The sequence below is a fragment of the Pleurodeles waltl genome, chromosome 9, assembly GCF_031143425.1.
Source record: "Pleurodeles waltl isolate 20211129_DDA chromosome 9, aPleWal1.hap1.20221129, whole genome shotgun sequence".
NCBI lineage: Eukaryota > Metazoa > Chordata > Amphibia > Caudata > Salamandridae > Pleurodeles > Pleurodeles waltl.
The window spans coordinates 16,663,870-16,676,298 of NC_090448.1; the positions used below are offsets into that span (position 1 = coordinate 16,663,870).

The window sequence follows — 12,429 nt, forward strand, 5'->3', positions numbered from 1 at the left end:
TGTCGGCTGTGCAGCCACTGAGCAAGCCGTCTTGTACCACCCGAGGAAGGCGGAAGCCGAAACGTTGTAGTGGAAATACATTTTTGTTGTTTGGTGAGTGTCGTTTTTTGCCCTGGCTGTTAATTTTCTTGTGATCATTTATTTTCTTGTATATACATATATATAGATATAATTATAGCTGTAGTGACTTTCAAAAATCCCTCTTCACTGGTCTATTATCACTTACGATTTCTTCTCCCCTTTGCAACATACAGCATGCGGCTCTGGGTCAGCCCAGTTCACAATTGGCTAACTAACTTCCTTCAGTCGTGAACTACTAAAGCAGCTTTTTTTGTTTGTTTGTTTGTTTTTAGTTCAAAAATATTGTTTTTTTTTTTTCCCAATATTGTTGAGGCCCCGGAACCTCCCACAAACATGTTATAAAAACCATGACAAAACAGACAAGCACTGACAAAGCCAAAAGTCTGATAGCCATTGCCAAACCTTTCAGCTTTGTTGCCGTTTGTCCTAGACGTAGTGTACATATCTGAAACAGTTGAATAAACCTCATCCATCGCCCACACTTGTGGGGTCGCTACCATGTGGATAGTGTTACATGCTGTTTGTGGGATTGTAGAACAGAGATTATAAATTGTTTACCTAGTTTCTTGAATGGTTATTGGGTAATGTCTGCCACTCTTTCCATCCTGGGTTGGAGTTCCATGTGGCCTCTTAAAGTATACACAATCTGGAGCAGTGGCATGATAGAATTGTGGTCAAAATTATACTCCATGCTTCCTGATCATGTTTATGAATGTACAGTATAGCTGAGTTTGTTATCCTGCTTAAAATGTGTTTACAATGAGGTTTTAAAAAAAAGTTTGTTCTGAATTTCTCTCATTGTTAGAATACTTTGTTCTTTGTCTGCATGAATGCTTTGTTGCACCATATGCCTTCAGTATTTGTTTTTGACTAAAACTGCGTCTCGGGAGGGTGTGTGTCCAAAACATCCACTTGGTGACATATACTTCAGTTTAATTTTCCTTCATTGATTTTTGGATTTCTTTTCCTAGGGCATGGCAGAGGGGTTCCCGACGCTGGGCCATGCAGGTACCAAAGTGCCCAGTACTGGGTCCAAGGCCTTGGATCTGGTAAGAGTTTTTTTTTATTTTTAGCACATAATTCGTTACATTTTATCTACGCATGCAGGCTGCCATGAGCTCCTGAAATTTGAATGACAACCGTTTTTTTCCAACTGTGAAGGATGCATTTTGAGATTTGGTTTGTGGGCAGCTGCACAGATCTACTGCCTTCAGATTAGTTTTTCATTGTCTTTCGTTATACTCGAGAGTTGGGTTGAAAGTGTTTCTGCATGTCTTGGAAAGGCTCTTCCCCTGTTTATTTTCCTGCCAGCCACCTCTGTTCTTTCTTCCATTAGATAACCCAAGCCACAGGCCCTCTCGAGGTTTTCCAATTTTTACAGTCCTGCTATGGACATCTTTTGCTGTCTGTTGTAGCCAGTAGTGGGTTCCATTCTTTTTTCTTTCATTGGTTGGCCCTTGTGTCTAATTAACATTTTTGATTTTAAATTGACTTGTTTCTTCAATACTGTTTGTCCCATCCTTGGACCATAGCTCGCCCACCATGCTTTGTGATTGGCTGCCTTATGTATGTTACTGCTGATGTCATTGAACTTAGTTTTTTTCTCCCACTTCCTCATCGTCTGTCTCTTGTGCGATTGGGTAGCCACTATTAGCTTTGCCTTTGCTGCAGGCTTTTAAATCCATGAGCATTGGGTAAGCCAATAGCAGTGACCAACCATTTTTAGGTCGAGCGCGCAAGCGCTTTGACCTGTTGTAATTATTGTGGGCTTTCAACCGCACCCATGTCACGCCCATCACTTTCACTCGTTTGTAGGCTTGCCTTTCAAAAATCACTTGCTGTCATTGGTAAATCCTTTGTTTATCCAGCCTTGAGACTATTTTTAATCACACCTTGCATACTGCCCCTGTTACATCGATTATTCCACGATTGCTGATATACTTCAGCATGAACAAACTTTTTTTTTTTTTGTCTCTTCCCTTTGTGCTGCATCGTGGCCATGGTGCTCACAGCACGAACAGCCACAACAGCGTGAACTTGATCGGCGGTATTGGAGCACTGGTCACATTGTTCACATTTCTTGTGCCTCTTCCCTTAAAATTGGTAAATGCTTTATGTAAAACAGGAATCGCTAAAACGGCTCTCCCGGCACAGCGGAGAGAGTGAACACTACAATATTCACTGCATTCGGAGAAAACTCAACCCATAATGCTTTGCAGGGCATTACTTTTGCAAAACATTTTTGCTCATAACGCAGCCTGTGGTGGTCCTAGGACAATGGGGCCACCACAAAAACATTCACAACAGCATACTCTTTCGGTTTACATTATCTTTGGGTCCCCACATTGTTAGTGGGGACTGCAAATAATCCCTCCCACATTCAGTGTTTAAGCTCTCTCATGGCTGGAACATTTGTTTTACAGCTGGAAATAGCTTGGGTTTTAAGGGCCTTGTTTGTAATATTGTTATAGGCCTGCTATTCCTGAATATATGTAATGCACTATGCCCTCTAGGGGCTAAATATATGGTTACACTGCATTCTTTATTGCCATTTTCTTTTTGTGCTGTTATGTCCTCCAGGGGCTAACTAAAGAGGTACATGACCATGTTTCTTACAAATGCTATTTTCATTGTGTTTCTCTAGGGGATGTTCTAAGCATTAGTCATTTCAACATTTAAAATATTTATGGCACGGAAACTTGTCCCATAATGTTTTCCAGTGCCTTACTTTTACAAAACATTGTTGCTCTTTACCCAGGCTGTGGTGGTCCTAGGACAATAGGACCACCTTCAAAACATTGACCACAGTGTGCTCTTTTTGGCTACACCATATCTAGGTCCCACACTATGTTAGTGGGGACTCCAAAAGAAAAACCTTACCAACATTCATTATCTTTTTAAGCTTTCTCATGGCTGGAACGTTTGTTTTACAGCCAGGAGAAGTTATGTTTTATGGGCTGTGTTTGTAATATCATTGCAATAGTCCTGCTAGCCTTGAAAATGTGTAATGCACTGCGCCCTCTAGGGGCTATATATATGTTTACTTTACTTTCTCTCATTCTGTTTTTCATGTGGTTATGCTCTAAAGGCTGATTATGGGTACAAGACCATGTTTCTTCTAAATGCTATTTTTAGTGTGGTGTCCTAGGGTCTGTTCTGAGCATTGCAGTCAACATACTACAATATTCGCAGCAGGTAAACTCGCCTAATAGTGCTTTGCAAGGCATTACTTTTACAAACATGTTTGCTCTTAACAGCTTGTGGTGATCCCAGGATGATGGGACCACCTTCAAAATGCTCTTTCTGTCTACATCTCTGGGTACCCCAAAATAATAACCCCTCCCATCATTCAGTGTCTTTTAAGCTTTCTTATGGCTTGAACTTTACAGCTGGGAGAAATTTTCTTTTAAAGGCCTTGTTTGTAGCATCATTGCAGTAGCCCTGCTAGCCCTAAAGTATATGGTTACACCGCATTACTTTCTCCTGTTTTTTCCCCATAGAGTTATCCCCTCTAGGGGGATAACAATATGGTTACAGGACCATGTTTCTTACAAATTATATTTTTGTTATAGTGCCCTCTAGGGGCTGTTTTGAGCATTACAGTCTGCCAAAGGTTATTCCCAATAAAGGTTTATATGATAATTGTGTATGTTTTAATCTCTCCTTATTACAATTAGGACCATAATTCAGACCAACTTAACATCTTTATTACACTGACTATTGAGGGGGGGAGGGGTGTGGTGGTGGGAATTGTTAGCCAGCCAGCAACTCTGATAGCGGGGTGGTGAAAGTGGTATTCTAGTGGAATTAGCACGGCAGATTTAAATTAGGACGCTAAATGGCAACATTTTCGTTTTTTGCTGTAGATAGAGGAAGAAGGTAAGTGAAAGTGCTTTAGTTATATGCAGGACCATTGGAATTATATGTCAGGAAAAGATGAAATTATGAGGCAGGGTTGACCAATTTATGTGGCAAGAAAAGTTCAGTTATGAATTTACAATGCCAATAGCTCTAACTCAAATGCGAAACCTACTGCAATACAATTCTTGTTTTCTGTACTTGCAAGATGGTTGCCGCGTTGTTTACGCATCCTGTTGCGTCGTTACATCACATGATGCAATGAGCATCAATCTAGAATGTATAGAAACCATTGTTTTCTCTCATTTCAAAATTACAATGCATGCTGCACCGCGCAATACACTGGCTGGCATGGGAGTTAATAAAATTACATTCTGTACTCCTAAAATAGCCAGTTTGATATTGTCAAAGCTGATCTTTCCACCTGCTTACCATTGGCAAAGCAAGACAGATTTTTTTATTATTATTTTGGGACATCCTGCTCTAACTTTGTGGTAGTGGCTGCTGCCCTCTAGCTGGATTATGGTGATGGGCAGTATTGTCAGCATAGTGTCTGCTTAAGGGCATTGGCCTTTTTACTTTTCCCTCTCTGGTATACAGGTCTCCTTTAACTGTTGTCCTTTGCCGTCATGATGCTTTGGGTATTTGGGGAAGACCTCTACTCATGGGTGTTGTGTTTTTAGGTATGCTTGAATAACTAAGTGCTGGTATTCATTGAAAAAACTGTGTAGCACAAAATGTTGTTTTCCTTTGTAGTCGGACATAGAAACTTGCATGTACACCTCTTCTGCCATGCTTGCCAGTTTCAAGTGGCTCTTATGGTAGGTAGCCAGCTAAATCCCTTTTATGAAGACTTGGCTTCTTTACCAGAGCAAAGCCTGCATCTCCTCTTTTCCGATTTCTGATGGTTCATTTCTTAGTCTTGAGCCATGTCACATCTATTTGGGCAAGACTAAAATGGTCTAAGAAGGGACAGCCATGCTGCATGCCACAAGGATGCACCTTGTGGATTAAAAGATCATCCATAAATCTAAACAGTGAAGATGTCCTGGTTGTCTGGCTTGGCCTTCAGAGGAGGGTAGTTTCTGGCTTCCTCAGACTTTATTTATCAGATTCAACTAATGACCAAGGAGGACTTGTGCATGGGAGAGAACCACGTGAGAACCAAGAGTAGAAGTGCTATTAGGCTGTCATCCTCCTAGCTTTGGAAGTTTGTTGCGTCTCCTTGAAACTGTTCCTATGAAGGGAAGGAATTGGCCGGTCTGCTTGAGTGGCTGAAGTTTTGCATCATGAATCCTTTTCTGGATTCATATGTTGTGCATTATTCCGCCATCTAGTGGTTGGATCTGGCATTCTTTTTATTTTTTTTCCCTACTTTTGGGCGGCGTCCACCAACATTTGCTGTTTGGGCCGCCCCCTGCATGACATCCAATGGCTCCCGGGAAGTTCCTGTTGGCCATCTTCAGGTTCTTTTTTCCGCCGTTGGGTCTGGAAGTAAAAGGAAGAGCTCCAAAGTGTTTTGAGACAACGTTGAAAACATCAAGAATAATCAAGGTTTATTTTCGAGAAGATATCACCAAACAAGTGAAGTGAACAACGACTGGGATAAGGAGAGAGCGTCCCCCAACGGGGGACGACGACAGAAAACAAAAGAAGCAGGAGACTGAAGCAAGGTAGTGGTCATGGAAAACACCCCACTTAAATTGTGCCACCAGAAATTTGCCCAGCGCGACCCTCCTGAAATCTGCAACTCTGTCTGCCGAAAGACCACAGAGACGAGGGTTGCGAGGCCTGTGCTACTTTTGTACCCAAAGCTCTCAGGGCATGTCGAAGGCAGAGAGAGGGAACACCACGCAGCGAAAAACATCAGGAGTTGGTAAGGAAACTAGGCCTATCCAGAGACAAAAAGACGCCAAAGAAATCGACAAAGGATGTTGAAAGAAAGCCTGAAACAGTAGAGACCCCCGAAATCCTCGGAGGGGAAAATCCCTGAGAAGAAGTACCACAAGACAGTCTCGACGTCCAAGAAAATGACGATCGAAGGCCAGCCATGATGAGTGCCCCACAGATCCCAGACCATGGATGCCAAAGAAGGCCGGGTGCAGAAAACGGGCAAAACCATTTACCGCAAAAGAAACTGAGAGGCAGGAGGAAGAACAAACCATGCCGGAAAAACGACCATCGACAACACAAGACATTGAAATGGCATCAGAGGTGGAGAAGAAAAGGTGTTGACTAGAGGCTGAAATGGCAGTGCTCCGGCAGTGGGTAAAGGAGGGCCGCACACAAAAACAATTCTTGAATTCCACCAAAACCCTCAAATCACGGATGTCGAGAAAGAGACTGCACTCAAGACACCTGTAACTCCTGAGCCTCATGAAGAAGAGGTGGAAGATGAGTTCTACGGCTCTGAAGGGGAGCAAGCAACAGGGAGTTTCAAGGACAACTGGAATGACCTTGAAGAGCCCAGACGAAGAGGTCGACAACTACAAAGCCTTTGCCCCCTGACGACATTACATGTTAAAATAGCCTAGTGAAGAGGGCAGCAGACACATTTGAAGTACCCAAAGAAGAAAAGGGAGACTCCTGCTTCCTATTGGAAACACTCATGCCAACAAGCAAGGGAAAACTTCCCCTCCCCATGATACCCAGCATTCTGGACCAGGGGAAGGAGGCCTTCAGGGAACCGGCCGCAGCAAAAGGTGTGACACCAGGAGTGGATACAACCCCTCCCCAAAGGACTCCAAATACATCCAAGGGAGCACAGTTGCGGACTCTATCATCGTCACAACTGCAAGAAGGAGGAGCAATTTACCTCAGTAAAAACTGCCTTTCTGATAGCCATCGCATCGATACAAAGGGTACGCAAGATTCAAGCGCTAGCAATACTAGAACCAAATGGTTGTCGATGACACCCCCCCAAAAAAAAAAAGAAAGGAGACGATTCTGGAACCAACCAGTAAATGGCGTAATAATGCACAGCATGTGAATCCAGAAAACTCTGCAAAACTACTCCTACTGATAATTAACCATTTCGTTCTCCTGTAAGAAAAAATAATCTGATCCACAAGCTCAGCGGAAGGAAAGACATTTTGCAGACTGAACCGGCCCAGGACACGCAGGAGCCATCGACACCCTACGAGTGCTGATGCTCTTCAAAGCCTCCAAAATAAACAGTGAGCCTGTGTTGTTGTGGCCCTTTACATACACTTGATGCTCCTATGCATACATCAGTGATCTTGAAGGTCCTGCATGCTTAACTGGGATCATTGGCTGAAGACAGTCGCCCTTATTCTGTAACTATTCCATCCTTCTTTCTAGCTGTAGCATTCGTGAAGAATTCCTGCCTGAAGCACCGGTCAAGCCCTCCATTTTCCAAGTCAACTGACCCTGAATTACGAGTGCTTTTTGTGACTGCCGCTACCATTGTGACCAATCTTGATTGACGGGTGGTATTGAAAGAGCGGTTGTAGGAAGTTGGCTCTGTATATACTATTTCAAAGTAAGAAATAGCATGCACAGAGTCCAAGGGTTCCCCTTAGAGGAAAGATAGTGGCAAAAGAAGATAATTCTAATGCTCTAATTTGTGGTAGTGTGGTCGAGCAGTAGGCTTATCAAAGGAGTAGTGTTAAGCATTTGTTGTACATACACAGGCAATAAATGAGGAACACACACTCAGAGACAATTACAGGCCAGTAGGTGTTTATATTGAAAAATATATTTTCTTAGTTTTATTTTAAGAACCACAGGTTCAAGATTTACATCAAACACTTTAAATTTAAGGTACTTCACTTAGATACTTTAGGAACTTTAAATGAAAACAATATCATGTACAGTCTTTGTAAAAATGGCAATAAGCTATTTTCAAAGTGGACACAGTGCAAAAATCAACAGTTCCTATGGGAGGTAAGTAAAACACAAGTCTCAGTTTTGGGGCATAGGCAGCCCACCGTCGGGGGTTCAAGGCAACCACAAACTTACCACACCAGCAGCTCAGGGCCGGTCAGGTGCAGAGGTCAAAGAGGTGCCCAAAACAAATAGGTGCCTATGGAGAACAGGGGTGCTCCGGTTCCAGTCTGCCAGCAGGTAGGTACCTGTGTCCTCGGGAGGGGTGACCGGGGGGGGGGGTTTGTAGAGCACTGGGGAGACACAAGTAGGAACACAAAACACACCCTCAGCGGCACAGGGGCGGCCGGGTGCAGTGTGCAAAGCAGGCGTTGGGTTTTGTATAGGTTTCAATGGAGGGACACAGGGGTCACTCTAGCGGTGCAGGCAGGCACAGGGGGGCTTCTCGGAACAGCCACCACCTGGGCAAGGCAGAGGGACGCCTGGGGGGGGGGGGGGGAGGTCACTCCTGCGTCGAAGTTCCGTTCCTTCAGGTCCTGGTGGCTGCGGGTGCAGTGTTGGTTCCAGGCATCTGGTCCCTTGTTACAGGCAGTTGCGGTCAGGGGAGCTTCTGGATTCTCTCTGCGGGCGTTGAGTGGGGGCTCAGGAGGGTTGTCTCTGGTTACTCACGGGCTCGCAGTCGCCAGGGAGTCCTCCCTGAGATGTTGGTTTTCTGCAGGTCGAGCAGGGGGTGTCGGGTGCAGAGTGTAGAGTCTCACGCCTCCGGCGGGAAACATGAAGTCCTTGGAAGTTGCTTCTTTGTTGCAAAGAAGCAGCAGGTTTTGAACAGGGCCGCTGTTCATTGGAGTTTCTTGGTCTTGTAGTACAGGGCAGTCCTCTGAGGCTTCAGAGGTCGCTGGTCCCTGTGGGATGCGTCGGTGGAGCAGGTTTTCGAAGTTGGAGACAAGTCAGGAGGGCTGGGGCCAAATCAGTTGTTGTCTTCTTCCTTCTCTGCAGGCTTGTAGGTCAGCAGTCCTTCCTTCGTCAGGTTGCAGGAATCGGCTTTCCTGGGATCTGGGGAGCCCCTAAATACTGAATTTCGGGGGGTGTTTAGGTCTGGGAGGGCAGTAGCCAATGGCTGCTGTCCTTGAGGGTGGCTACACCCTCTTTGTGCCACCTCTCTGTGGGGAGGGGGGGGGCACATCCCTAATCCTATTGGGGGAATCCTCCAAGCTCAAGATGGAGGATTTCTCATGGTAGTGGTCACCTCAGCTCAGGACACCTTAGGGGCTGTCCTGACTGGTGGGTGACTCCTCCTTGTTTTCCTCATTATCTCCTCCTGCCTTGCCGCCAAAAGTGGGGGCAGTGGCCGGAGGGGCGGGAATCTCCACTAGCTAGGATGCCCTGGGGTGCTGTAACAAAGGGGGTGAGCCTTTGAGGCTCACTGCTAGGTATTACAGTTCCTGCAGGGGGAGGTGAGAAGCACCTCCACCCAGTACAGGCTTTGTTCCTGCCCAGAGTGACAAAGGCACTCTCCCCATGTGGCCAGCAACATGTCTGGTGTGTGGCAGTCTGGCAGGAACTGGTCAGCCTACACTAGAAGTCGGGTAGGTATTCAGGCGGCATCTCTAGGATGCCCTCTGGGTGTATTTTATCATAATTTGCACACTGGCATCAGTGTGCATTTATTGTGCTGAGAAGTTTGATAACAAACTTCCCAGTTTTCAGTGTAGCCATTATGGAACTGTGGAGTTCGTGTTTGACAAACTCCCAGACCATTTACTCTTATGGCTACCCTGCACTTACAATGTCTAAGGTTTTGCTTACACACTGCAGGGGCATAGTGCTCCTGCACATATGCCCTCACCTGTGGTATAGTGCACCCTGCCTTAGGGCTGTAAGGCCTGCTAGAGTGGTGACTTACTTATGGCACAGGCAGTGGGAGGTTGGCATAGCATTCTGAGGAGAGTGCCATGTCGACTTAGTCATTTTCTCCCCGCCAGCACACACAAGCTGTGTGCATGTGCTGAGTGAGGGTCCCTAGGGTGGCATAAGGCATGCTGCAGCCCTTAGAGACATTCCCTGGCATCAGGGCCCTTGGTACCTTGGGTACCAGTTACAAGGGACTTACCTGAGTGCCAGGGTTGTGCCAATTGTGGAGACAAAGGTACAGTTTAGGGAAAGAACACTGGTGCTGGGGCCTGGTTAGCAGGGTCCCAGCACACTTTCAAATCATAACTTAGCATCAGCAAAGGCAAAATGTTAGGGGGTAACCATGCCAAGGAGGCATTTCCTCATAGCGGTCAAGTACACATTCCTCACTGTCTACATTTGATTGTACTGGCAGCCTAACCAGCCCTTGTCTTTTGTCTCGCAATGAGCATCAATGATTAGATACCAAGATGATACAAAAACCTCTGTTGCTATCCCCACCACTGCCTCCCACTGTGAATTTTACCAAGAATTATTTGAGTTACCTAGGGTGCATTCTGAGATTATTTTAAAAAGTTCAGTGCGGTCTCGTAGACGTCAAACAGATATGCTACAAATGTTTTAACGTTTGTCAGATCCTGTTCAGGGGGCAGGCGGGGTCCTGGGCTACAACTGTGGGGATAGAGGCTTTTTGTCCCTGCTGTGTCAGGCCTATTTTACTATGGCTCTTCAAACTGGTGTGTACATCACTTTCAGCACTTGATTCTTAGTGGTAGTGATGGCAAGCACTCAAAGGCTTTTAAGGGAGGGTAGAGTGGGGGTACCCAAGCTCAGGATTCGGTATCACTCCCCACAGCAGCACAGTAAGTAAGAGCAGTGTTCAACCCAGGTTTCTCTTTTAGAAAAGACAAGTACTTTATTGCACAGACCATTCCACTGCCCACTCAGTAATGCACAAATAACCAATTCACAGGTGAATTCTGTACTTTTAGGCTCCTCTACTGACTAAGCCAGTTAACCCCTCCATCTGTTCCTATTGGGTTCCTCTCCTGAAGGTCCAGAGTTTGAGTAAGGTCTGTTGGAGCATCTCCTGCTCCACCCTGTTTTTGGGCACTCAGTCTCACCCAGTACATGGGAACCGTGTTGGGCTGAGTTCGGCCATCCCACTGCAGCAGGCTCTCACTGGTAGCAGGAAACTCCTAGGTTGTGCACAGTGGTCTTCCACAGAGCAGCGTGTTGTTGCAGGAGTCAGAGCATCTATCGGAAGCCCTCTTATGAGTGGGCTCACTCCGGTAATACAGTGGCTACTTGACGTATGGTGTGACTCGCTCCGACACTCGGTGAGTACTTGGTGTTCCTTGAGTGCAGCAGCCACACACCCACAGGTGACGATTCTTTGGCGTGACATACAACAGGCAGTATCTTCGCCATGCAGCACTTCACGGCCATGACCCCAGGCACCTCTGTTCATTGGGTATGACTGGCCCTAACTCAGCAACCAACTTGAGCAGTTTTGTGGGTGCACAGGCCACCAACAGGCACTTATCCCTGCTATGGTCAGGCATACCAGTCCGGCTTATGGCTTGGTAGTTATAACGGGGATAAGTGACAAAGATCGCACTCCCCGGTGGGGCAGTACTGTTCTGACTCACTTGCTTGGCAAGGCTGATGAGCAGACCTTACTCGAGGCTCAGTTACGGCAGGCACATAAACAATCAGTTCTGCAAGGTTGGTGCTTCCTTCCCTTGCTCATCAGCAGGATGTCTTGGCACATAGTACAGTCCAGTAATTCCTCCTTCATGTTGGACTCTGAGTGATGTTCCCTCGCCTTTTGTCAGTTATACGTCAGTGCTACATGCCCTCATCAATAGAGGCGACAATAGCCACGAACACTGATGTGTCTTGAGCTCCCATCTTTATACCATTTTTTTGCAACTGGGGGAGGAGTATTTCAGGTGGGTTTCCTTGGAACCTGTTTGAGTGTTTCCCTTCCATAGGTCCTGGCCTTTGTCTGCAGTGGTGCTCTGGACAGACTGCACCCAGCTACAGTGACCCATCTTTACAAAGGTCTGTAAGTGAGACAAGAAACTGTGCCCCTTCAAAGAACTCCTTTTCCTTTCAACGCATAGTGCAAGCTTTGCCGTATATCCCCTACTGTTGGATCTGACTCTTTAAGCAGGGTTATCCCCAAACCTTTTGCCTTCTTCCTCCTATTCTTGCTGACTTTTTTTTTTTTGGGGGGGGGGGTAGGGGGGGGGGTTTAGGACTCTCTGTGCTTTAACACTGCTAACCAGTGCTGAAGTGCTCTCTGTCTAAATTGTATTGATGATTGGTTTCTCCATGATTGACATTTGATTTACTAGTAAGCCCCTAGTAAAGTGCACTGTGTGCACCCAGGGCTCAAAAAACAAATGCTACTAGTCGGCCAGCAGCACTGATTGTGCCACCCGCACGAGACTGCAGTGTCTGTGTGCAGTTTTAAACTGCCATTTCGACATGGCAAGTGCACCTACTTGCCAAACCCAAACCTTCTCTTTTATTACATATGTCACCCCTAAGGTAGGCCAGGGCAGCCCCAGGGACAGGGTGCAGTTTATTTAAAAGGTAGGACATGTACTGGTGTGTTTTACATGTTCCAACAGTGAAATACTTGTAAATTCCGTTTTCACCATTGCAAGGCCTATCTCTCCCATAAGGTAGCATGGGGAGCTTGCCTTGAGTATCTTTTAAGTT

General features: G+C 45.9%; 1 protein-coding gene across 9 annotated transcripts in view; it reads left to right on the top strand.

The window, feature by feature from the left end:
* Nucleotides 1–12,429, top strand: part of SETD5 (SET domain containing 5) — a 313,379-nt gene that overhangs the window by 84,389 nt on the left and 216,561 nt on the right. For all 9 annotated transcript variants that reach the window (XM_069206129.1, XM_069206133.1, XM_069206132.1 and 6 more), the window contains one exon: nt 1,053–1,130. Coding sequence is in view for 4 of the 9 variants with exons in the window: in XM_069206126.1 (XP_069062227.1) it covers nt 1,084–1,130 (47 nt within the window). In the remaining 5 variants the exon portion in view is untranslated. Of the gene's footprint in view, nt 1–1,052; nt 1,131–12,429 lie in introns of those variants that run through there.